Consider the following 23057-nt stretch of genomic DNA (forward strand, 5'->3'; position numbering starts at 1 on the left):
TTTTTGAGTATGTTTTAGGGTTAGAGTTTTAAGAGTTTGAGTTACGATTTTCGGTGAATCGAATATCGAGGTTAGTTAAGTTAAGAATTAAGGCCTTTTTCCGGTTTGGTAATTCCGGTTAAAAATTACCTGGCGCCCATAAGGTTAAATTTTAGCAGGTTTCATTAGGCTCAGGGGAAGTAGGGCGAAGGTAATGGGCATTTTCCATTCCCCGTAAAAATGTCACGTTACAATTGTTAATAAAAATTGTGGCGCTTAAATTTCTCTGGTGACCAGAAGGGAGTCAAGGACATGGGACTGTTGAAATTAAAGTTGTTCATTTTTGATGACATCTATTGTTTTTAAATATTTTGTAATAAATGACTCAATGGGGTTGAAGAATCAAGTTTGTATTCATTCCATGCATTTTCGCTGAGATACAGCTTGACTCAGTAGAGTCCGATACAATTTGCTTATGGTCTCATTAAATCCATTGATTATTGCTTGACTGTACGAGAAATGCCATGGCATTGCAACGCTCGGAGGCACGTGCTGACGGGCAGGTGTTTGAAGTGTGTGTATACTCTCGATGATGCTGAAACCACCACTTCCTCAATATCTGCCATCTTCGTTTCACGTATGATAGAAAAAAATATTCATCTGCAAGAACAAATCAAAATTGAACTTAAAGAAACAATTTCGTATATCAAGTAATGCATTACTGCGTAAAATTTTTCTACCTGGGAAGTGACCGGGAAATTCCAGACTCAAGAGCATTACTATTTGCTTAAATGCAGCGTCCACCTAAATGGAAGAGTCAGGGGAATCATCTTTCCTCCAAATCATCTCATATTCAGTGACAAGTAGTAGAAGTTGCTTATCAAATGCTGCCACCAGAGCCATGATTGCTAGGACGAGAAATTATTGGGTGAACACCAGAAATTTTTCCCTCAAGAACGTTCATGTTTGAAGAACTAATTCGTTTCTCAGCTCAAAATTAGTTAATCGTAGCTCCAAAAAATCCTGTCTGAATAAATGCATTTACTTCGACGAATATTTCTATTTTATCCTGAGAATTGCTCTTCAAAACAAAAGAGGGATACAGGAATTTTTGAGTCGCCAGACTCGTTTGGGAGATAGCTCGATGGTTGAAAACAATGGGTATTGAAAGCGGAATATCTATTGATGAGGGGGTAATGAGGTTATTATCTGGGAAATCAGGAGTTTTAGGAGAAAACATAAAGCGACTTTTTCCGTAGCGAATTTATAACTTACCGTCCAATTCTTCTAGTCCTCCTGAGTGATAAATCGACTGACTCTGTCCACTACTGAGAAACGACTGAGACGGTTTATTCCGATCGTTAAAATCACGTTTCCATAAATACGAAAAAATATCATTTTCTTAAGTCAAACGTAGACTTATTCCGTTCAAAGTGAGATATTTTCCAAAGCCACCTCGATTCCCGCATGACAGAGAGAAGCTAGTCAACGGGTCCTCCGCTAAACAATGGCGTTGCGTTCAGTAACTTCGAAGTTCAGCACAAGAACTTGGATCATCAACACAACTGATCACCAAATCCATTGCCAAAACTCTGTCATATTTGACCAATCCAACCGAAAGTGTATGAACGTTACGATCGTGCATTGTGCGAGAGTTTCTTCTCATCTGAGTTTTACGAATTAATTACGTTTTCATTAGTTTACAGGTGTGGCTGGTTCGTGCCTGATGCCGAAATGGCAAGTTCTTCGATCTCAACCTTATTCCAAAAATGGGATATGGAGAAATATATTGGAAAATTTCAAGGTAAGTGAAAAAAGTGATTGGGTTCCTTAGAATACTGCTTCCTATGCCTCATTCCTACTGTTTATCGATAGAAAATGAATTCATAATTGAAAACTGCAATAGATCACCTCGAATCATAAAATACGCACATTTGTTAGTAATTTATTACGGATTTTTATTGCAATTTTTCTCTAATTTTTTTGTTTCCCTTGGTGCTTAAAAATGCTATAATTATAAAAATTAATACAACAAACATGCAATTCTATCAAAAAATTAGTAGAAAACAAAAACCGTTGAGAATTTTTGCTCAACGCCTTTGTTCGAAAAAAAATACTCATGGCTTCTAAATTCTAAGAAACTTTCGGTGCCTGTTGCTGCTTCTCAACCTGAACACGAACTTCTTATTGTTGTCGTTCAGTTTTTGTGTGGAAACTTTAGGAATCGCTAATAAACCATTTCTTGACACAAAGTCATTATTGATTGGGATTAGCGAATCGATTGATATTTCACATTGGGAGTTGCCACGGTTAGAGTAGTTTTTCTATTAAAAAATTAAAAGAGAAAAAACCGTTGAGCATTTTTTGTTTATGCTCCTTGTCCGATAAAAATACTCACGGCTTGTAATGGGTTCCAAGAATATTTCGGTAACTGTTGACTACTTCTCAACGTAAACGCGAAAGTCTTATTGTCGTTCGGTTTATGTTTGGAACCTATGGGAATCTCTGAGGGGAATCCCTTAAAAAACATCTCCGGAAAAAATATCCCGGAAAAAATATTCCCGGAAAAAATAACCCCGTGAATACATCGAGTGTGGGGGAAAGAGCAACGGGGATGAAATGCGTGACCGGGGGATATTTTTTCCGGGATTTTTTTTCAGGGATATTTTTTCCGAGGATATTTTTTCCGTCACCCCTCTGAGGGAACATTTCTTGACACAAGACCAGTATTGATTGAGATTAGCTTATCGATTGAAGTTTCGGATTCAGAGATTCTACGGTTTGAGTCGAGTTCTCATGGCAAAACAGCGAAGTTTCACTGCAATAGACTTCATGTGCATTAGAAAACATCTGTCAAATGGACGGGAAGAGATGATTGTATTTATCTACGACAAGATAACACTTATTTGCCAGAATCAAGCCATTTTTCACTCCTCAGAAACGAATTCTTGACTGCAGAACTGGAATTATTTTATTGTATCACATCATATTGTTCACAAGTAATTTTCTTCGACTGAAAATACATTTTTCATACCAAACTCGGAAGAATGGTTCGAACAATTGGAACAAAAACAATTTTTAGGATTCTGTACTGAAAAGAAAAAGAAAAAAATGAATGGCCTAGACCGAGAGCGTGATCAATTCTTTGCTGTATTTCTCTGCTAGGAGACGTTGGGCATTTCTAAAAATGCATTGGATTGTCATCACTGATTTAAATCCCATTTCGTTTAAAATAACACATAGAATATTTGGTCGAAGGTGCGCTCTTGTACTTGGCTCACGGTAGAAATTGTTTGATTAATGAATTCATCCCGTAATGGAATTCGTTATTTTCCATAGAAAACGGTTTTACTGACTTAGCAACGCTTGCCAAACTAACTCCACAAGCCATCAAAGAATTAATTGCACACATGGGTGACCGTCTTGCATTTGAGGAGAAATGGAATACATGGTTCATTGAACGGGTATGTCTCAAGCTTCATTTTCAGCTTTTCACGTGATTATGTTGCACGGGGAAGTTACAGAGTGTTCATAAAATTTCTTTACGCAGAGAAAAATCAAGCTGGAGATGATATTTTGTTTTCTTCCATTGCTGGACACAATACTGTCAACGCATTCATACACTCACTGCAAGTCGTTAAAATTGGATTGTATTTCTGAAGTACTGACTTAGGGAGATAGATAATTTAATAAGACTTTGTCTTCAGTTCTTTTTTTCTCTGAGTGGTATGTTTTTGTCCATGGTGAATTGAATGTTTTCATTTCCAAAGATCGATTTTTCCCACTGGAAGGGATCTGATAAGATGTACTTTTTAACAAAAAACTTGTAGAGTATTCGTTGATAAAAATGGTCATCAGTCAGATCGAATGAAACGTCGCCATTTAAACAATAAATTAATTTCCAATGGTAGAAAACCATTTTTGAAAAATGTCAGAATCTTTCTGAACTTCAACCAAGTCAATACATAGCCTGCAAGACTCTTTCGAATCATCTTGCTTGAATGCCTCGCTAGTTTCAGTGTCATGATATTTTCTCAGAATGTCTATTTCTACTAATAGAGGAATGAATTAAAATCTTTGACCATTCAGCTTAAATGAATCATTTCGAAAGAAATCCAGTATTCGAGCTTTTGACCACAATCCAATCGTTCCATAATTTTTCGACTATTCTGTATCGGAACATAATCTTGAATTCTAAAGCGCAGCTGCTGAGAAGGATGAAAACATTGATCCCAATGACCAGCGTAATGAAGGAGAAAAATTGATTGACAAAAAAAGGATTTTGTTCAATTTAATCACCCTCGAAAAAATCAAAGCTACTTTCGACCAACACTGGAGGTCTAGCTGTGCTTTCTTATCGTTCAAAAGAACTGTAGTACTCCAAGAAGGTTATCAAGATTACATCGTTACAGACATCGTCCAGCATCTCCTATTCATCAGTCGCAGGTGTCTTTCATTTTGAAACTCACATAAGTAATGCTTTGATTTTTTCCCAACTCATTTATATCGTTTCTTTACAGCGGTTGGACTCACTTCCATTACGAGAAGATCGCAGACAACATCGTTCGGATTTTCCCCGGTGAAATAAAGGACACGTATTACATTCCACCAGGAAATGGTAATCCACCAAAAGGAAAAATTCACGATAAGTTCAGAAATGAACTCTCACTGGATAGTATCTGCATTGGACAAGTGAAGAAGCGTCGCAGTTCCACGTAACGTGCTAATAAAGTGGTCAAGCGACCACGCTCTGAAGATCAGGAGGCGGAAGTTAAAGACAGTTTAGCCTGGCTGAAGGACAACGTAGAGTTGTCTGATGAATTAAAGTACCACTGGGACAACACGCGTGTCTATCGCAAGAAATGGTTGGCTGTGCAACGATATCCACTTGTAACCGACGTGTTAGATGACTGGCCGATTCTCAAGTCTCCAATTGCTCCAGTTTTAATTGATATCGACTTTGATGCCTTGGGAATTACCGAGAGAGATCGAATTCAGTACTGGGATCAATTTTTCACTGCTGTTCGTAACTATTTCGGTAAAAAGTCCATTGACAACGTCGGACAAGGTTTACTGAGCTTGATCGATTTAGAGACAACAAGTACTAACGGCAGAGTTTTGTGCCAATTGTGGGCGTTGAACAGCTTTTGTGCACCTAAGGGCAGAATTCCAAAGGCTGATTTTGGATCCTCTTCCAATGCCAAGCGAGCATCCATTCTAGAGGCAAAAGAGAGTATGCTGATCCACGTATCTGTGAGTATATTTATATTACTTTATATTCTTTAATTGAAGAACAATACTTTGGATTAAAAAAAATCATTTGTGCCTCAATATTCGTTCAAACTTTATCATTCCATTTTTAGCGAGAGGATGATATCAAAGTAGCCCAACAAGGGAAAATTAAAGGAGCTGGAAGACAGCATGTGCAACCTTACTTGATTGTCGTTGGGAGCCACGTAGCTTCAGCTGAGAAATTTTTTGTCGCCCTTGATAATTACATATATCCAGTCAGCAGTGCATTGAAAGCGATAGATACTTGCTTCAAAATCTTCCATGTGTTGGATGCATTTTACCCACCTCAGAGTCATCATCTCTGGTTACTCATCCAGCGAGGTTTGTACCAATTCTCTACCCTGACTGATATCAAGATTCCTCATATGACCAAAGCCATAGCAAAAGTGGCATCCCTCAAATATGAGACCATATACGCGTAAGAGAACTTACGCGCTCTACCCTCAATACTTTTCTTCTAAGAAAAAAATGATTGTTGTGAGTGAAACTCTTCTATAAATTTTGCTTTCCACTGTAGTGCCTTTCAAGCAATGTATCGTCCAGTAGAGTTCATAATATAGACGAAAGATTTTTATAAAATTAGCATTAGACAATTCCCTTAAAAAATGGAGCATTCATGTCCTTATTGTAAGCAAAAATTTACAATCAGTAAATGTCTTCCACATGTGCGGTCGCAGCACAAAAATTTATTGCTTTTAAAATTTAACTGTCCACACTGCGAAAGATGTTTCAACGATATCTACGGATTGCATCAACACCTAAGAATTTTCCATTCAAAACAGGATAAGACTCCTGAAAAACTCGGTAATAGTGTTCAACAGACAACAAGTAAATGTGAGAATCCTTCAGGAGTAGGGCAACCGAAAAAACGAAAATTGAGCTCTGATCAATTTATTTGCCAAGCTAATACTATCAGTTGTAAAAGTATATTTTCGAGAAATTCTGCTTTCGATTTCGATTTATTCTACGAGCAGCTTTTCAATTCAGTCATGGAATTTTCTGCTAGGTTATTCGATGACAGAAACTTGTGTAGATCATCAGCTCTGGAGTTGATTAAAAAAGCCAGTTTTTTAACATCCACAATACTTTCAAAATTTGTACCACTCTTCAAGAATTCCCAGTATTCTTCGGATTTCACTGTAATTCGTGAAATCGTTGAACGCTGTTTTTCTGAGTTCAGCACAGAATATCGAATTACAGAAATATTTAAGAAAACTAGTTATTTCATCCCTCCTTCTTCCAAAACACTTGAACTCCGTTTAGTTTCCACTCGTCGCAATTCCAAGCAAAATTTGGAAAGAACAAAGACCATAAAACTGGAAATTGTTCCCATGGCTTCAGTTCTAGAAAAAATTTTATCTCTACCGAACGTTCTCAATACGATACTAAAACACGTGGAAGAATGCAAAGCGTCTGAAGATTTAATATCACCGGTGCAAGGAGAAACTTGGAAACAAATTGAGAGCAAATATGAGGGGAAAATTGTTTTTCCATTAGTTATTATTGCAGACGATTTTGAAATAAATAATCCGTTAGGTTCACACAAAGTAGTTAACAAAGTGTGTGGGGTGTATTTTTCATTGCTCGGGATTCCGAATCAATCTGCTGGGAAACTGGAAAATATATTCTTAGCCCAATTATACAAAACCAAAGATTACAGTCGTTCTATGAATGGAAATATTTTTTCACACGTGATTAACCAAGTGATTAAACTAGAAACGGAGGGGATTTCACTCAAGTTACGGAATCAACAGGAAGTCCAGGTTTATTTCGCTTTATTAAGTATTCTCCGGGATAACTTGGGTCAAAATTCCATTCTAGGTTTTTCGATCAATTTCAATGATGACTTTTGCTGTCGCATGTGTTGCATGAAACAAGTGGAGTTTCAGAAAGCGAGCGTGGAAAATCCAGATTTGTTAAGAACGCGAACAAATTATTCTAAGGATGTTCGATCTGGTGATAATGGCGTGCAGCAAGAATGTGTTTTTAATGCCATTCCAAGTTACCATTCCATTGATAACATGTCCGTGGATATAACACATGATATTTTGGAGGGGGGGGATCGAGAAGTTATGGGGAAAATTGTCCATTGCTTGATAAAAAATGATAAACTCTTGACTCTAGACGTATTAAATTATCGAATGAAATGCTTTTGCTATAACTCGACATATGGTTTGAATAAACCACCCTCAATTAAGGCGTCAACTCTTTCGAAGAAACAAGTCTCAATGTCTGCTGCGGAAATGAGTGATTTTATTAAATTCTTAGTGTTTTATATCGGTGATCCCGTACCAGTAGAAAATGAAGCTTGGCAATTATATTTATGACACCGTTCTGTAATGTTAATTGCGCCCAACCCCCGTCAGAATAACTTCACACTGTCGAAGCTGAAAACTACCATTTCAGAGCATCACGTTCTCTATCCAAAGATTTTCAACACCCCCCTTACACCAAAACTTCATTTCTGGCTCCACTACACTCGTTTGATAAAGTTGCTAGGACCTTTAAAATATTACGCAACAATACGATATGCGGGCTATCATAAAAATCTGAAGGATACTGCGAAAAGGACTACATCACGTGTAAATCCCCTCCACACGTTGGCAATGAAAAATCAGATGCAATTTTGCTATCGGTTACTTACTAATGAAGGTTTCTCTGCTAATTTTGATTTGGGGAAAATAATTACGAATGATTTGAGGAGCGTTGATGGATTTGATGCATTTAAATTGTTTGTTCCTGAACCATATTTCGAAAATAGTTCCGTTGTCTCATGGGTGAGAGTTCACGGTACGCGTTATGAGAATAATATGACTTTAAAAATGAATCCAAAGTTCCATGATAAACAAGTATTTGGAAGAATTGCATACATAATTTTAAATGAGGCAAATGTGATATTTGTTGTCAGAAATTCTGAAATAATTCGATTCCTACCACACATACAAGCATTTGAGGTAAGAGATTCTCCAGATTGGGCTCTTATTTCTCAGAAAGACTTGATTAATCATCAGCCTTTTGAAATGTGCACTCTTGCGGACGGGAAATCGTATGTTATGGATTCATAGTGGAACTCTATGTCCATATTTTCCAACGTGATTCATAGATTCGTCCTATCGACCAAAAAAATAAAGATGTTTGATTGAGTAGTTCGCTTTCATAGTAAAACTCAATTTTTATTTTATAATGAAAAATAAACAGAAATTCTAGTGGAAAGAAGCAAAGAACCAAATAGTTTGTAGTACAAATATGAACTGACTATGTTGTGTTATGGCTATTTTATGTAAGAGATGATGAAAAAATTTCTATTTGTTTAGTTTACATTACAGCGCAATTGAGAATCGATTTTTCATCGAAATGTGTTTTTCAGAGAAATTTTCATCATTTCCGTATAAGTGTTGATTGTTCATGTAAAAGTAGACGATAAGTAATAAAAAAATTCATGTTCATTCCAATGCAATTTTTTAATTTCTCCATCCAACTATTCGTGCATGCGACGCAGATCGTTAAGTATTGCTGGAAAGGGAAGAAACATTGGAAGGAGTTTCAGTTGTATTTCGCCAAACATTGTCATGGAATTCTAATATTCAGTAGAACCAGTAATAATGGTAAGTTTTTCGATGGTAAAAATCACCATTGCAACGGCACATCGACATCAATACAAATAATGTAATTTTAAAAAAAATCAAACAGATGTATTTTTTACGGAAGTTGTGCTAGATTTATATGCAGCCCACTACTCTTGCCCAAAAACCAGATTTGTATCGTGTGAAATGAAAATTTGTGGCGACTAATCTCCCACAAAATCTTCTATAGAAGAGCAGTTTTGGAGCTCAGGCACAGTATTATTGACTTGACTTGATTGGTTCTAGGAGATATCTGAAACGTTCTCGTAATAAGAATTATAGTTCATACGATACTCTCGACTACATTGCACGGAATATCATTAAATTTTCAATACAAATGTAGTACATGTCTCAAGCAAATCTCATTGAGCAAGGTGAATAATAGCTATTATGGGAGTTTTATTCATAATTATAGCAAGGAATTAAACCAGGAGGGTTCAGACAATGAAAATTGTGTCTCAAGAAATTCCTTCTTTCCGAAATATATGGGCTTTTTATCCATGTCATAAGTTGTATCGAAAGGTGCAGATTTTTTCTGCTCTCAAGAAATGAGCAATTTTCCTAAATAATACCGGAACTAATTTTACACTTAATCTCATTCACGATAGAAGAAAATTAATTCAAATAGGAATGATAGTTTTTTATTATCATTAAGAAACATCGACTACACAATAAAGTGATTATTATGAACATTCGATAGCTACTATCGATTTCGTAAAGTCACAACAGCAGAGACACACTCTGTGAACCGAACGTTTTGATGTTTTCTCTAAGAAATTGTATTATTAACGTACGCGTTACTGCAGTTAACACATACTTCTTCCGTTCTACACTACACGAGTGGTCCAATGATTAACATTTTAGTCCTGATCTTTTTATCTCTATCCTTCCATTAATTTTAGATTTTTCGAATTACATATTGGATACTAGAAATGAAGAATTTTCTCTGATGAAGATGAAGTTTTGCGATCACCAACCTTATCATGATCCATTCGAGATCTGATCTGCTTCACGGCAACAAGAGTTTTTTTCCCGAAAAATCAATTTGTTTAGTGATGATGAAATGGTAATTCATGTAAAAACTGAATAATTTAGTGGCAAGAATAAAAAAGATTCGTATGATGTACAAAGATTTAAGGTAATTGATTGTGACAAATTCAACCGAGTTATTCTGCAATAAATTTACAATTGTCTGAAACATTTTTCAATCTGATTTGATCAGGGGATTGCTTACGATGTTTTCATTGAAACAAACAAGAGCATGTTTGCGGGAAGAATTTTTGTGATTCTAGAAATTTTCGTCTTCACTCAGTGTGTGGCATATGTCATATAATAGGGAGTTTAAACCTATTTTATCTGTCATCAGTTATATATTTTTGTATTAGAATAATTATTTTTGCTCAATCGACCAATAATTTGAAAACCAATTGTTTTTGTACGTCATGTTTAAAAATTTAATTATTATGTGACAGAAATCATCATCTTCAGTCGTTTAGTGTTGAAACTGTACTTTATTGATCAAAAGATATATTAGCGCTGTAATCAATGTCCGACTGTTTTTTTTTCTTTTTCTAATCATCTTAGCTCTACTCTTCTTTACCAAAATCTTTAGGCACTTTATTGTAATTAATTCTACCAATTAATGACCAATGAAGCAACTAACCACTGAATATAGGATTTTTGAATTTACCGTGTTTCTCGAAGATTTTCCATTTGCATACGAAGTGGAAACTGTATTAAAAGTGACTGAATGGAAAATTTGTAGAAGGCCGAATGCATTTTTTATGTAAAATTTTTGACGTTGGCCTACTTCTATTTTTGTCTCATCAAAATTTTATTCTGATCTCATTACCCATGGTAGGTGATTTTTATTTTTTCTCCGGATGTCGATGAGATACAAAGAAAACTATAAGAATGATCTGACAGATTTACAGAAATTACGTCTTTATAATAACAAATTAATGATGGACGCCCTTGTGCAAAAGTAAAACAAATCTGCCATGCATTGAATTCAATATCAATAATGGAATCATTTAAATGGTGAGAAATGCTGATTGGATCTCGTGGAATGTATTCCCTTCGAAGACACCAAACTTCGTTGATGGAGGTTTTTTCATAATGATGTTCTGCATTCTCATAGTTCTGTACTTCTAGAGTGTAAACAAAAGAGAAAACGTTCATGAAATGTCATAAATATGGTGAAAATAAAAATGTCCAAAACTATGATCAGTGAACTTACCTGCTATCTAACTTTCTGACATTGCGATAATTCTAGATATCATACACCACAAACAATCATCGGTGAGATACGATTGAAGAAGTATGCTCATTCTATAGAAGAGTTTAGGTTTTTAGATGTGAATAAGCTGCAAGACTCAATTACACACTCCGAGCTTTTTTTCTGCACATTCGAAAAGTTGCACAGGTGTAGAATCAAGAGTTGCTAGTGATGTAGACCACATTAGCCACTCAAGTAGATAATTATGACATATGCCACGCATGCGCACGCAATCAGTATGTGAGACGCCAGGAAATTACTTTTTTTTTTAATGAAAAATCATCAACTCGTAAATTCTGAAACCTAAATCATCATGAGCACCAAATGATTCCTCAACAATCCCGTATTAATAAAAAAAAAGGTATGATTTTTTTTAAATCTCCATACTTCACTAAATTAATTATTTAATTGAAACGAATGACTCCTAAATTGTGATTATTGTCTTCAAAATTCTACCGAAATACCACCTAAATATTTATTAAGGAAAAAGTCGAAAAAACCAATAATAACATAAGTATGAAATCAATTCATCCTACATTAAACCTATTACGCATGCGCAAGTCTCCTTACTATTTAGTGTAGGCAAAAAAAGTACGTTTTTAATTTTTATTAATAAAATCATTAACTCCTAAATGATGAAACCTTGATTATAATGACCACCAAATTATGCTCCATCGGTTGCAATTATCTTTGAATTGTTCAATCATAACTTCTGCTCATTATTATTGTAAAAAAATAGAAATCCATTAAACAAAAACTAATCACTCCCAAATTCTAATTACGTTCTCCTAAATTCCACCAAATTACCACCTAAATATTTACAATGAAAAAGGTTTGAAAAGTTAATTAAAAAATTACATTTCTCCCAAGTGCGTAGTACCCTGTTACCGAATCCTATATAATCCTATTTTTAAAATTTTTTAAATAAAAAGAACGCTCCACTAATCGAACATGGCGGATCTCATGGGGATAATCGATCATTTTTCATTCGAATCGATAATCGAACGGGACCCCTGGGGAGAGATTTTGCGCGTTTTTCTCGACTTAAAACTTATTTTTTTGCTCCCGTTAGGAGGCGTTTTGCGGCGTTTATCAGATGCCTTTTAGAACACTGAGAAGTTAGCTATGTGAAGATTAAGTAAATAATTGCATAACCTAATATTATTCCATTGGTCAAATTATTGGTAAACTACTCGACCTCTGAGTATATTACGAATATCTCCTATCCACCTATAATTTATTACTCAATCTATCATCAATCGTTGGCAACAGTTTGATAAAAAATTTAATTTGAATTATCACCGCGCCTGTGTTTACAAAACCTGCACACAACGCCTGTATTCCACGCCCCCTAACGGGAGCAAAAAAATAAGTTTTAAGTCGGGAAAAACGCGCAAAATCTCTCCCCTCATCTGACATGTCATGAGAATGACATCAACGTCGCGGCCGCGGCGGCGCTAGTACAGATAATCAATGTAAATTCATGTGACCTAAATCGTATAACCTGCCACCGTTTTCAAGTGTATACGGGATTTTCCGTGAACCTACTCACTGTATACAATTTCTGCGGAAAATGAATCATGTTTTTCTCGGTATCTCTCGCGGCGTAGAAATTGTGGTCTGCTCATTTAGTGTTGACTCTGTGATTATTCTTGTTGAGATCAGCTCCGTACCGTTTTCAATAAATTGACTCTTGTTGAAATCTAAAAAAATCACATGCCTCGATTTATTGCCTTCCGAAAATTCAACCTCATCTATCTAATCCATCCTCTGTAAATTTCCACCGATCCAGGCCTCTCATAAAACATACCGACTGCACTATTTATAACATTTCGGGGCAATGCTGAACCACCCTGCGACATCCATCCCGACGTTTTAATAATATTAATAATATGCACATACATTGGCTGAAATCTACAAGGGTTTTTCAATATCTGTAAAATCATTGACTTTGTGGAAAAATATTTAACAGTTCTTTTTATAGTTCATTACATTCCCTGCAGAAAGGAGCTTCAGATATCAAGTCCTGTAGTACGTTTGTCCCATATTCTCACCGAATTACAATTACAACGGATATTGAGAAATGAAGACAACCATAAATGCATATGCTTTATTGAATTTGCAGCACAACAAGCTCAGAAAATAACATACTCTCATAATTTTTCTATCTTTGCAATTCACGATCCAGAATTCGATAAAAAGTAATGATCATTATTGCAGTAGATCAAATATTGCCGATTACTTTCATTACCGACTTATTAATTTAGTTGTGAGCAATTTTCATGTTCTCCCTCATTTATATACTCATGCAATCTTTCTTCCATGGCGTGAGAATATGGTTAGCTAACATATCCCTGCGAATAAATATACAAAAAACAAAATAAAATTCTTAGATGGAACTAGTAACGGCATATTACCAAACCGATTATTAAAAATTTGCATAATCACGCAACAAATACGTTTTTGGCGCTCGATGACAACGAATCATAAGTTCATAAATTATACAATGAAATTGATCCAAATTTTCCAATTATTTCTTAATATCTAAAAATTTGGATAAATGATATAATTTCCGAAACATGGTAAGTAAAACCGGGTTTCGTTGCCTCATCCATATTTAATAGTGATTTCTTAAAACTTTTTTCTTCATATAACTACAATATCTTGGGTATAATATTTATTTAAACTTATCCAATTCAATAAGCCCAAAATGGCAATAACACCAAGTTTCGCTCATTCACGATTGTGGCTTTCAGTAATGAATAATTGCCGTTTAGAATTTCTAATTTTTTCTAGAAATCTCCTGTTAAGTTTTCATTGCAATACGTGATATTAAATTTATTATACACAATGAGAACATGTGAAAACTTTCGTGATTAATTCATAAAGGTTCTATTTTTATTTCCCTGTTAATTAGGTAATTCATTTTTATTGATTTATATAAAGTAGGAAAAAGTTTTTTATTTGTTTATTCATTAGTTGTGAATATCTTTGAGTATGTATATGGTCATTAGTTGTATTGCATCGCTTGAGGATTTTTTTTGAAAGTTGAAGAGTTTTTGATAGAAGAAGGTTTTCTGACATTTATATTTTTTATACTTATTGATTATCAAGATCATATAATAATTATCAGTGAGACACATCGACTCATTACGTTTTATCATTTCCATACAAAAGTTCCCTCAAAAATTTTGTTTCGTTAGAATTCACGGAATTATCAATCATTATTCTAAATTCACATCCTCGGACAGTCAATGATGATGAATGATAAATCAATTAGAATAAAAAAATTGAACGATTTTTTCTGACGCGATATCGCTCTTATTCGATTTCATATATACATGCATACCATGCATAAATTCACACTTTATCAGTACATCAATTGCATTTTTTGGTTTCCCATACATTTGTTTCTTTTATTCATTAGTTTCTCGTTACATTTGTTCCTACAAATAAGGCACCTTCGACAAAATATTAATTTCATTTAACCTGTAGCGATATCATCTGATTGAATTATCTTAAATTTGCACTTGGACAGTAATTCTGAAGTGCTGAAAATTTTTTATCGCGTTGGACTTGAATGGATATTGGTAGAAAATTACAAAAAAAGCCATGTAGCAAATGAACGAACAAATTTCTACGAACAAGTTTTTTTGAAGGGATTAATTATCCAGTTAATAAGTTTTTTTTAATAAAGTAAACGGGAAGAAAACTGTGTTGTGAATAACCATATTTTCCATGTTTCAAACCACATTTTCTTTGCTTGATTTATAATTTTTGCTGTGTCGAAAGAATTTGAATCGCAAATTTTAACATTGACATCTTATTTATAAATTCAGAAAACACGTATTGAGTTGTAATTTTGTTTTCACCAATTTGCCGACGACAGTTTCCATCTATTGAAAAATTTCATAAATTATGTTTTTTTGGAAATTGTCTGAAATAAGAATCGTTGTCCATCCCATCGTCTTGTTTAGAATACAGTTGTCTTTCAAAATCTAGATTTACATATTGTAAACATGAAAAAAATAAAAATTGATTTTGGTGGCACAATTTGAAGAACATATGCCATTACGCAATTTTGGTACACTATTTACTTGATTGAATGCTTCCATTATTTTTTTAAAGCGAACGCATCTTGGAAAACATCCCTCTGAATTTTGCAGAGAATCTACAAGGAGTAGCATAAGTAATTTTGCGTTTAATGCGAGTATTTACCACCGAAGTGAATAAATGATGCAATATCGAATTGGTTTATGTTTAATTAATTTGAATTTTTCCACTTTTCCACTTTTTCTATCACCACAAATGCACATGGTGTAATAAGTCGGCATAAGTCCGATAGAACGTACAGTAGGAGAAGCCACGCGCACAAACTTCGTTTTCAACGATTATATGAATACCCGTTTCACCTGAGGCTCATCGTTCAAACTTCACTTTCGACCAAGTGTATACAATAGTTGTTATGCAGTGTGAAGACAGATATTTATGGCCACACGCCAGCATCTGGCTCCACGGACACATTGATAAAACTGAAATTTCGGCCCTTACACTCTAATGTACTTCTCCTTTACACGTGCTTTATCGGCTCCATTTTTTAATTTACCTCTTACACAGTTGACCATATGCAGAAACGCTATTCATCGCCATTGAGCTCTCGAAAATGCTAACGCCAAGTCTCATGGGAACGTGGTGTATCGATTTTTTCAGCAAGTTGATAAAACAAAATTATTCGCCCGATGGATGTTACCATCCAATTATGTCATTTTTAGTATTCTCTCCCTTCCAAAAATCCCCTCTTTTATTTCTTCATTTGTATTAATTTTCCGAAATGAAAGCTATAATCATCAGAAAAAGTGCTCAGTAATAAAATTCTAGCAGAAACTGGCTACAAGTTTTAAAAATAAGAAATGATAAGGCAATAAAGAGAGGAGCTGATCAGGTAACAAAAACTAGTGCAGTCTCTGATCGCTGGATTTGAAAGAGCTGAAACTGATACCAATCCAACGGTTTAAGGATGTATTGCCGGTATTTGCTCATTTTCCATGTGTTTTCGAAATTTCTGAATACCCCTGGATCAGATTGACGTGGAAAAATATACCATTGTTAGGTTTTCATTTATTTCATTATTCAATAACTCACTAATTTTCATAGTTGTGCGTTTATTATTGTTCTAAATTTTTCGTAAAGTTTTGTGAATTTTTGATGCGGTCTGACAATTCTCCCACGGTAATGAAACTCCGTGAGGAATTGAATAATAATAAAACTTAAAAACTCTTTGAAAGGCTAATCAAAGAAACAGTTTTATTGTTCTTCAATTAAACAGCATAATGAACCTTATTTGACATTATTATTAATCCGCCTGGTGTTTAAAAAATGCAGTCAATTCAAAAGTAATTCAAATTCAACTGTGTTATGATTTTGATGTACTGCAGATAATATACTTCCGAATCTTGAAATATTGTAAAGAAAGAGTTTTCACATTAGGAATACCAAGTACAAATTTGTGTCTAGATATAGCGTTTCAGAAAAATTAATCACATGATATCGACTCCTAATGAAAATATGAATGCGTTGTTTTTACTCTTGGTATTAAAAAACAGCTTAACTCGATTATATTATAGAATTCACAAACAATTTTGCTGTGTAAAGGCTCAACTAACATTCTTAATGGGAAATACTTTGCTTTACTTTACATGCGTTTGAATAGTTCCACTGAGTTGCCCGTCTCTATCGACATGTATATCGAGTATTCAATATTTGCAGTCAATTACGGGATAAAATATTGATTAAATGTTAAGAGAATTGACTATTTCAATCAAGTAATTCTCTTAAATGATGATTGGTGCACATCATGGAATGCTGAATTATTAATGGAGAAAGCATTTGGAAGAGATGGCATCTTAATCGAATTAAAAATGTAAAATAGGAAAATTAATGACGTTTTAATAAACAATGGAGATGAATAAGAGCAATTAATTAAGTGAGACAAAAAAATTAATTAGTATTCTTCATAACGGTACATTACAATACTAAAGCGAAAAAAAAGTGGATAATTCGATTTGTTTTAAAAGCTTGAAAAGACTCATTGAAATAATTTACAGGTAATTACAAAGTTCCATTGGCGAAATATTGGTATCTATCGTACAATTTCGTGGACCATGAATGAATACTTCCTTCTACGAGGTCCTCTACATGTTGGCGCAATTGATCTTCGGTGAGAGTCAAGTGGAAACGATTTTTTAGCCCTTGGACTGTAGCTGCCCCTCCACTGCGAAAGCATGGAAGTTGTGAACCTGGAAAGAGGCGAAGATAAATTTTATTAATAGGAAACATCTTTTCAAGTTAAAGAAAAATACCGGCTAAATACCAATCTAGGTCGTGCTAGAGTTGCTCGAGTTTGAAGAGGAATGACGGGAGAATTTCAGAAGATTCATGATGTTCTTTACTATGTATTCATTCTATGTTTGTTTCTTGGACTTCTTCTATATGGCTATAAATTATCAACCGAACTGTTCTAACCTATTATGTAATATTATTACTTGATACTTTTAAAGTGATTGCTTTCTAAATGATTTGATTATTGTAGTACCTACAAATTCCTAGGAAGTAAGATTTCTCGAGAAGAAATAAGAAAAACAGGAAAGAAATAATAAAGGAACAGGGACAGCCCACTATAGAAGAACCCTACAAACCCTCTTCCCGATCTCCGCAGCACCCACCGAGCGATCTTCTGCAAGTGCCACCAAGACATCCAAGATGGCTCTACCGTTTTAAATGGTAGATAGAAGAAATATACTAGAGAAAAATAACCCATACATCCAAAACGTGTTAAAACCCATCCAACTTAATAGTCCATAGGAAAATTAAGACGGGTCTATTTCTTGAGGAATTAATTTTAAATGTCCTCAAGTGGAGACGTATTTTTTTTTGATAATAGAAGATCTTGGGATAGGTAGAGAAATTCAGAGCCTCAGTAGTTTGGAGAAGACTGGAGTTGGCGACGAGTTCCCCGGAAGTCCTACGTTTCCCTACGGGTAGACTCAACAAGGAGTCCTACCAAGAAGCCAATGAATATTTTCTCCATCGTCATAATATTTCGCCTACGAAGGCTATTTTAAATCTGGTTTTCTTTACACAAAGATATTGAAAATGCAGTAAATATGTGGACGTACCCCCCCCCCCCTCCCCCCACTAAACGTGTAAAAAAGTACGCTTGTTTTACCGTCACTTACATAATTATTACGCGCCATTTAATTATGTTTTGTGTTGGTTATGATATAGCCAATTGACTAATGAGAAATGAGTTTCATTCGGAATGGTCAATGAGAGATAGGGTTACGCGTGAAAAGTCTTACGCATGAAGACAGCCGAAATTTTACTCTCGGCAGCTTAATTTTAGTGTATCGCCTTTTATAGATAGGAAAAGGCCTTGAAAAAGTAAGTAATTGTTATTTATTATAGGGTTTAGAGAAAGTTTACGGAAGATATAACTCTTATTTTTCGTTGAGATGCCCTTATTATCTTACAATTATTGTAATGTCCGCTTGGAATACGCTAACTGGCAAAAAATAAAATATCTCGGTGTAATAAACGACTGAATATTTTCCAACTGGATATTGCTGCCATGGTTTTTTTTTTTACAAAACATTATGAAATGATTCTGATGTACCATATACTACACACTTAACTAATTTCTTACCTGAAAGCATAATTTCCACGAGGTTCACCACTTTTTCCATATGTTTTCTAGCAGCTATCAATCCTTGCAGTATCAATCCTTTGAACTCCTGGAACATTTTGGACCCACTGCCTCCCATTACCTCAACAAACTCAGGTGTCAGCTTGAAAGGACTACTTTCGAACCCCAGATTTCTGGGCGACGCCGAAAGGATGAAGCCGAAATCAATATGAATTAAATGTCCATCACTATGCAATAAAATATTCCCATTGTGTCTATCTTTGACTTGTATCAAGTAACAAATCAAACAGTAAGCTGCACAGCTCTGCAGGAATTTCCTTTGGGCCTCTGCAAATCCCTTGGAATCTACAGGGCCGAACTCCCTCTCGAAATACTGTAGTAACGTTAACTGACAATGTTTCTTAATCTGATGCAAGGAGACAGTATTCAGAATAGGTTCAATCATTCCACTGTCATTGGATAAACACAATATCTTATATGGCCTCAGCCATAGTGGCACATTTTCCTCTTGCCAAATCTTGCTTAGCATTTCTAAAAGCTGTGAGGCTAACAGTTCCTGTCTGAGATCATCTCCACATTTAACAATTGCAGCAAGAAGTTTCCAGGAGGCTAAATGTCCGTAAGGACTCGACGCTTTAATCCTTCTCTGCTTGAACTCCCACGGTTCCTTGAGAACAGCAGCGGAAGGATCTTCGGGATCATGGCTGAAGGTTGCTGATGGAGTTGCTGCCATTTCACTTAATCTTCTCTTTATGTCACCAGGTACGAAGATGGGTTCTTTAGAGTCAGATGAATCTTGACTCATTTGAGATATCGTATCTCGATCTCGATGGTTTCTTGGTCTTCGTAATTGTAGGTATTGTTGAGTAATTTCATCATCTTCCTGACTCCAACAATCATTAGGATCGTCGTTTATGAAATTTGGGTAGCTAAATAAATGATTTGATAGGGGAGTAGATAAATTCGTGGTCAGCGACTTGTTTACAGCCTTGGAAGGAGTTTTGTTGTTTGGACCAGACGTAAGTGTGGGGGCAATCGATGGGTCTTCTGTAGGGTTGTCGCTTCCAGTTAGATTTTCCTCAGATTTTGTATGTCTCAACGAACTTCCCATGATTTTCGTGGGGACAGGGGAAGTATATAGATCTTCTACTTCAAGGACTTCTACATAAATGATGTACGGAGCCTTATCCTTGCTATTAAGCACTGCTGCATATTGTGGGGGCACCCTCACGATGTGATGAGGAATGGAACTGTGTAAAGGGAGCCAAACCCGAGCTGGAAGATTTAGGTTGAGAGTGTTAAGCTCTGCCACGAGCTGAACTGTTTTAGCTTCTTTTGTGGGGATTGTTCCCAACAGTTTACCAATTGTTATGAGAGCCTGAATGAATTCGAGTTCTGGAGCAAGACGAGGAGCATCACAGAAACAGTCAGTCTTCTGACCTCTAAGATCGTTCACTACACCTTGGCAGGAGTGGAAACAGGTACATCCATTATCAAATGCTCGTCCGGAACTCAGATCTCCCAGGTTTATTTTACTTATTATACCTAAAATTATGAAAAATGGATTATTAATGTTATTTATACATGTAATTATGAGTATTTCATAGGTTTCACATTTCAGCATTTAGTAACAGGTCCGCTTTCCACATGCATTTGATTAATTATTGCACAGTAAATTATAAAATAAAGTATACCTATAATAGAGTTTTTTACACGTGACGAATATCGTCTTGGCTTAGCCTTGCAAACCGTACACGGATGAAAAATTGAACCAGCAGCCATGAACCACAATATACTATAAATTGACACGACTCGGCCATAAGCCTTCGATCTGTATGAACGTGTTACACAGTGTGCCACTTAAGCAATGTTTTCCCGTAAAAAATAGTTCGTGCCCATCCGATTCCTATTTTTTCTCTAGGGGAACTTAAGCCTGTCTCCACTTCCAGTTGGCGAATCTTTAATCTGATAAGTAACAATCCTCACTTTTTTATAAGAACACCCTGATCCAGCCACACATCAGCCTAACCTCAACGGCGGTCCCACCAAATCGAACTGCCATTTCCATGATGGACGACCAATTGGTCTCCAAAAGCAATGCAGCCAACATCTCTCAACGAAATCAACCAAGCAATAAACCACCGGAATAACAATCACGAAATGATTTACAATAATATATTTCTCTCCCAGAGTCCTTCCCCCCGACCCTCCACCGGCCTAATACAATTCTCGCTAAAGGTGCACAACGTTCTGGATTATATTGAATTACACGGATTATATATTTTTCCACATTTTTTCTCCAAAACTCGATCACCTCTCCACGGGTACGTCCCTTTCTGCTCTCAGTAAACGACACTGACATGAGCACTTTGGAGAAGAACGCTCTAAGAGAACATACAGTTAGATCTTCTGATGAAGAACTGGACTTCAAACTCCCCAAATCGACGAAAGAAAAGTTTCACTGGTCATCCAAAAACAAGGAACTCACACCTCAACCTGAAAAGTCGACCACCTCCCCCCCCCCCCACCCCTCGTCATTTTCTAAGAACATTCTTCAACATACCATCATCTGAAAGAACTGTAGAAAAATCGTTTCTGTCTAAATTCTCAAAACTAATCATCTGAAGTCTTCTTCCAATCTAACGAAGCTGTCCCGAACACACCAGACATTTACGAAGTTAATCTTTCCAAAATCCTTATGAACATTCCGTTATGTACCAGATTTTCGTCAATTAAGATAGTGTTAAATATTTGAACATCCAGCATTGTCCGTGTGATACTTGCCAGCGTAACTGGATTATGCTGGCCAAGTAATGACACGCAAACAATTATGTATTTAAGAGGCCGTTTGAGTCTGCAGAAGGCAGATCCAAATCGGGCTCCGACATGTATTTGTCGTAAACTTTGTAATCAGTCAGATAACATAATTAAAATAATGAACTCTCATATTTAAATGCTTATAAACTATTGGTGGGATTTTTATCGCTTCGAGCCTAGAAATTACAATAAATATAAGTACCCCTCATGCAGGGGACAACAATTCCTAACGATCTAGGCCATGGCCGGTCCTTCTTCAACGCTAGAAAAATAGGGTTCTCTAACTTAGTTTTCTTGTAATCAGCCAAAATCGCAAATGGCGTCCTGGACCATCCCTCCGTCAAATCATGCCTATCATCTTTTAACCTTAACTTTCAATCTAAATGACTACCAATAATCGCACGCCACCCAATAGCCCCTGATGCCTTGTCTTATCGTGCTCCTCAATCTAGCACCTCTCGCACTCCATCGCTTAATATGAGAAGCCGCACCCCTAATACCTCTCAGGTAGTCTTCGTGATATCCGATACATTCACTCGTACCCTAAGTCCTGCACAAACACACTCACAAATTCCCCCACAACTCCTCAATACAGCCTCACCCCACTACCTTCCTGAACCATGTTCAATGTTCTCCGAATGAGCTGCACTTCCCCTCAGCAGTCAATCATACCCTTTCCAGATCTCGCACAGGTCCTTGACCAAATAGGAAGCTTCTTGGATCTCTTTCTACATCAGCTCGCTGCTCTAGTTGAGAGCTTTAGTCTCGTAAACAATTTCCACCAAGCCTAGCCTCCAGCTCCCCCCATCCCTCCAACCTGTCCAGGCTATTTTCTCTCCACCTCCAATCCATATTCACATATCTCTCCCTTCTTGATTACCCCCTCACAATCGATAATTCAACCTCAATACTGTTCGGTTTTTGACCGAAGTTTTTTTCTGCACTCACACACACACAAGCTCTAGAACTCTCGCTTATCACGCACTCTTGGCCTTACCTGTCTTACGCGTCTTGACTGACCCATCTGAATGATTGATGGTTTTTCACCCCTGACACTGAAGGCGCCACTTACCGGATAATACTCATCGGCCCGCGCTAATTTCCCTGATATGAGGCAAGTGACCAGTTGTTCAGTTCTTAATTAAATTTTAGTATATTGTTTTGTTCACTTGGTGACTCACGATAAGGCATCGTTTAATAAAGAAACTCTATCTTGAAAATTCTCTATCTCAAAATTCTCCTGAAAATAATCCTCTTTCATTTCTTCTATCTCTCACTAATATGCCCAGAATTAAATCCTTCTCCTAACAATCCTCCTTAAAATTCTCTAATGAAATGCTCGTAGCTCACCTTTCTAACATCATGA

The 23057-nt window shown here is 36.0% G+C and overlaps 2 protein-coding genes and 1 long non-coding RNA gene across 6 annotated transcripts in view; 1 reads left to right on the top strand and 2 right to left on the bottom strand.

Annotated features, from left to right (window-relative positions):
* Window positions 1–4698: 4698 nt before the first annotated feature.
* On the top strand, window positions 4699–7614 carry LOC105272292 (uncharacterized; the record flags this gene model as incomplete). Its single annotated transcript, XM_011314355.1, has 2 exons — window positions 4699–5232; window positions 5343–7614. Coding segments are annotated over 2 exons (885 nt in total), but the record flags the coding sequence as incomplete, so codon positions are not given.
* Window positions 7615–9513: 1899 nt separating this feature from the next.
* Window positions 9514–11574, bottom strand: LOC105272290 (uncharacterized). The gene is made up of 3 exons (XR_892736.1): window positions 11560–11574; window positions 11134–11475; window positions 9514–11044 (listed from the first exon to the last, which is right to left on the bottom strand). It is a non-coding gene; the product is annotated as an uncharacterized lncRNA (long non-coding RNA).
* Window positions 11575–13268: 1694 nt separating this feature from the next.
* The window catches only part of fwd (phosphatidylinositol 4-kinase beta fwd), a 102550-nt gene continuing 92761 nt past the window's right edge, over window positions 13269–23057 (bottom strand). For all 4 annotated transcript variants that reach the window (XM_011314352.1, XM_011314348.1, XM_011314349.1 and 1 more), the window contains 2 exons: window positions 18875–20419; window positions 13269–17468 (listed from right to left, as the gene is read on the bottom strand). In XM_011314352.1, coding sequence (XP_011312654.1) covers window positions 17281–17468; window positions 18875–20419 — 1733 coding nt within the window. In that variant the 3' untranslated portion in view covers window positions 13269–17280. The remainder of the gene's footprint in view (window positions 17469–18874; window positions 20420–23057) is intronic.

This window comes from Fopius arisanus, unplaced genomic scaffold, assembly GCF_000806365.1.
Source record: "Fopius arisanus strain USDA-PBARC FA_bdor unplaced genomic scaffold, ASM80636v1 scaffold00156, whole genome shotgun sequence".
NCBI lineage: Eukaryota > Metazoa > Arthropoda > Insecta > Hymenoptera > Braconidae > Fopius > Fopius arisanus.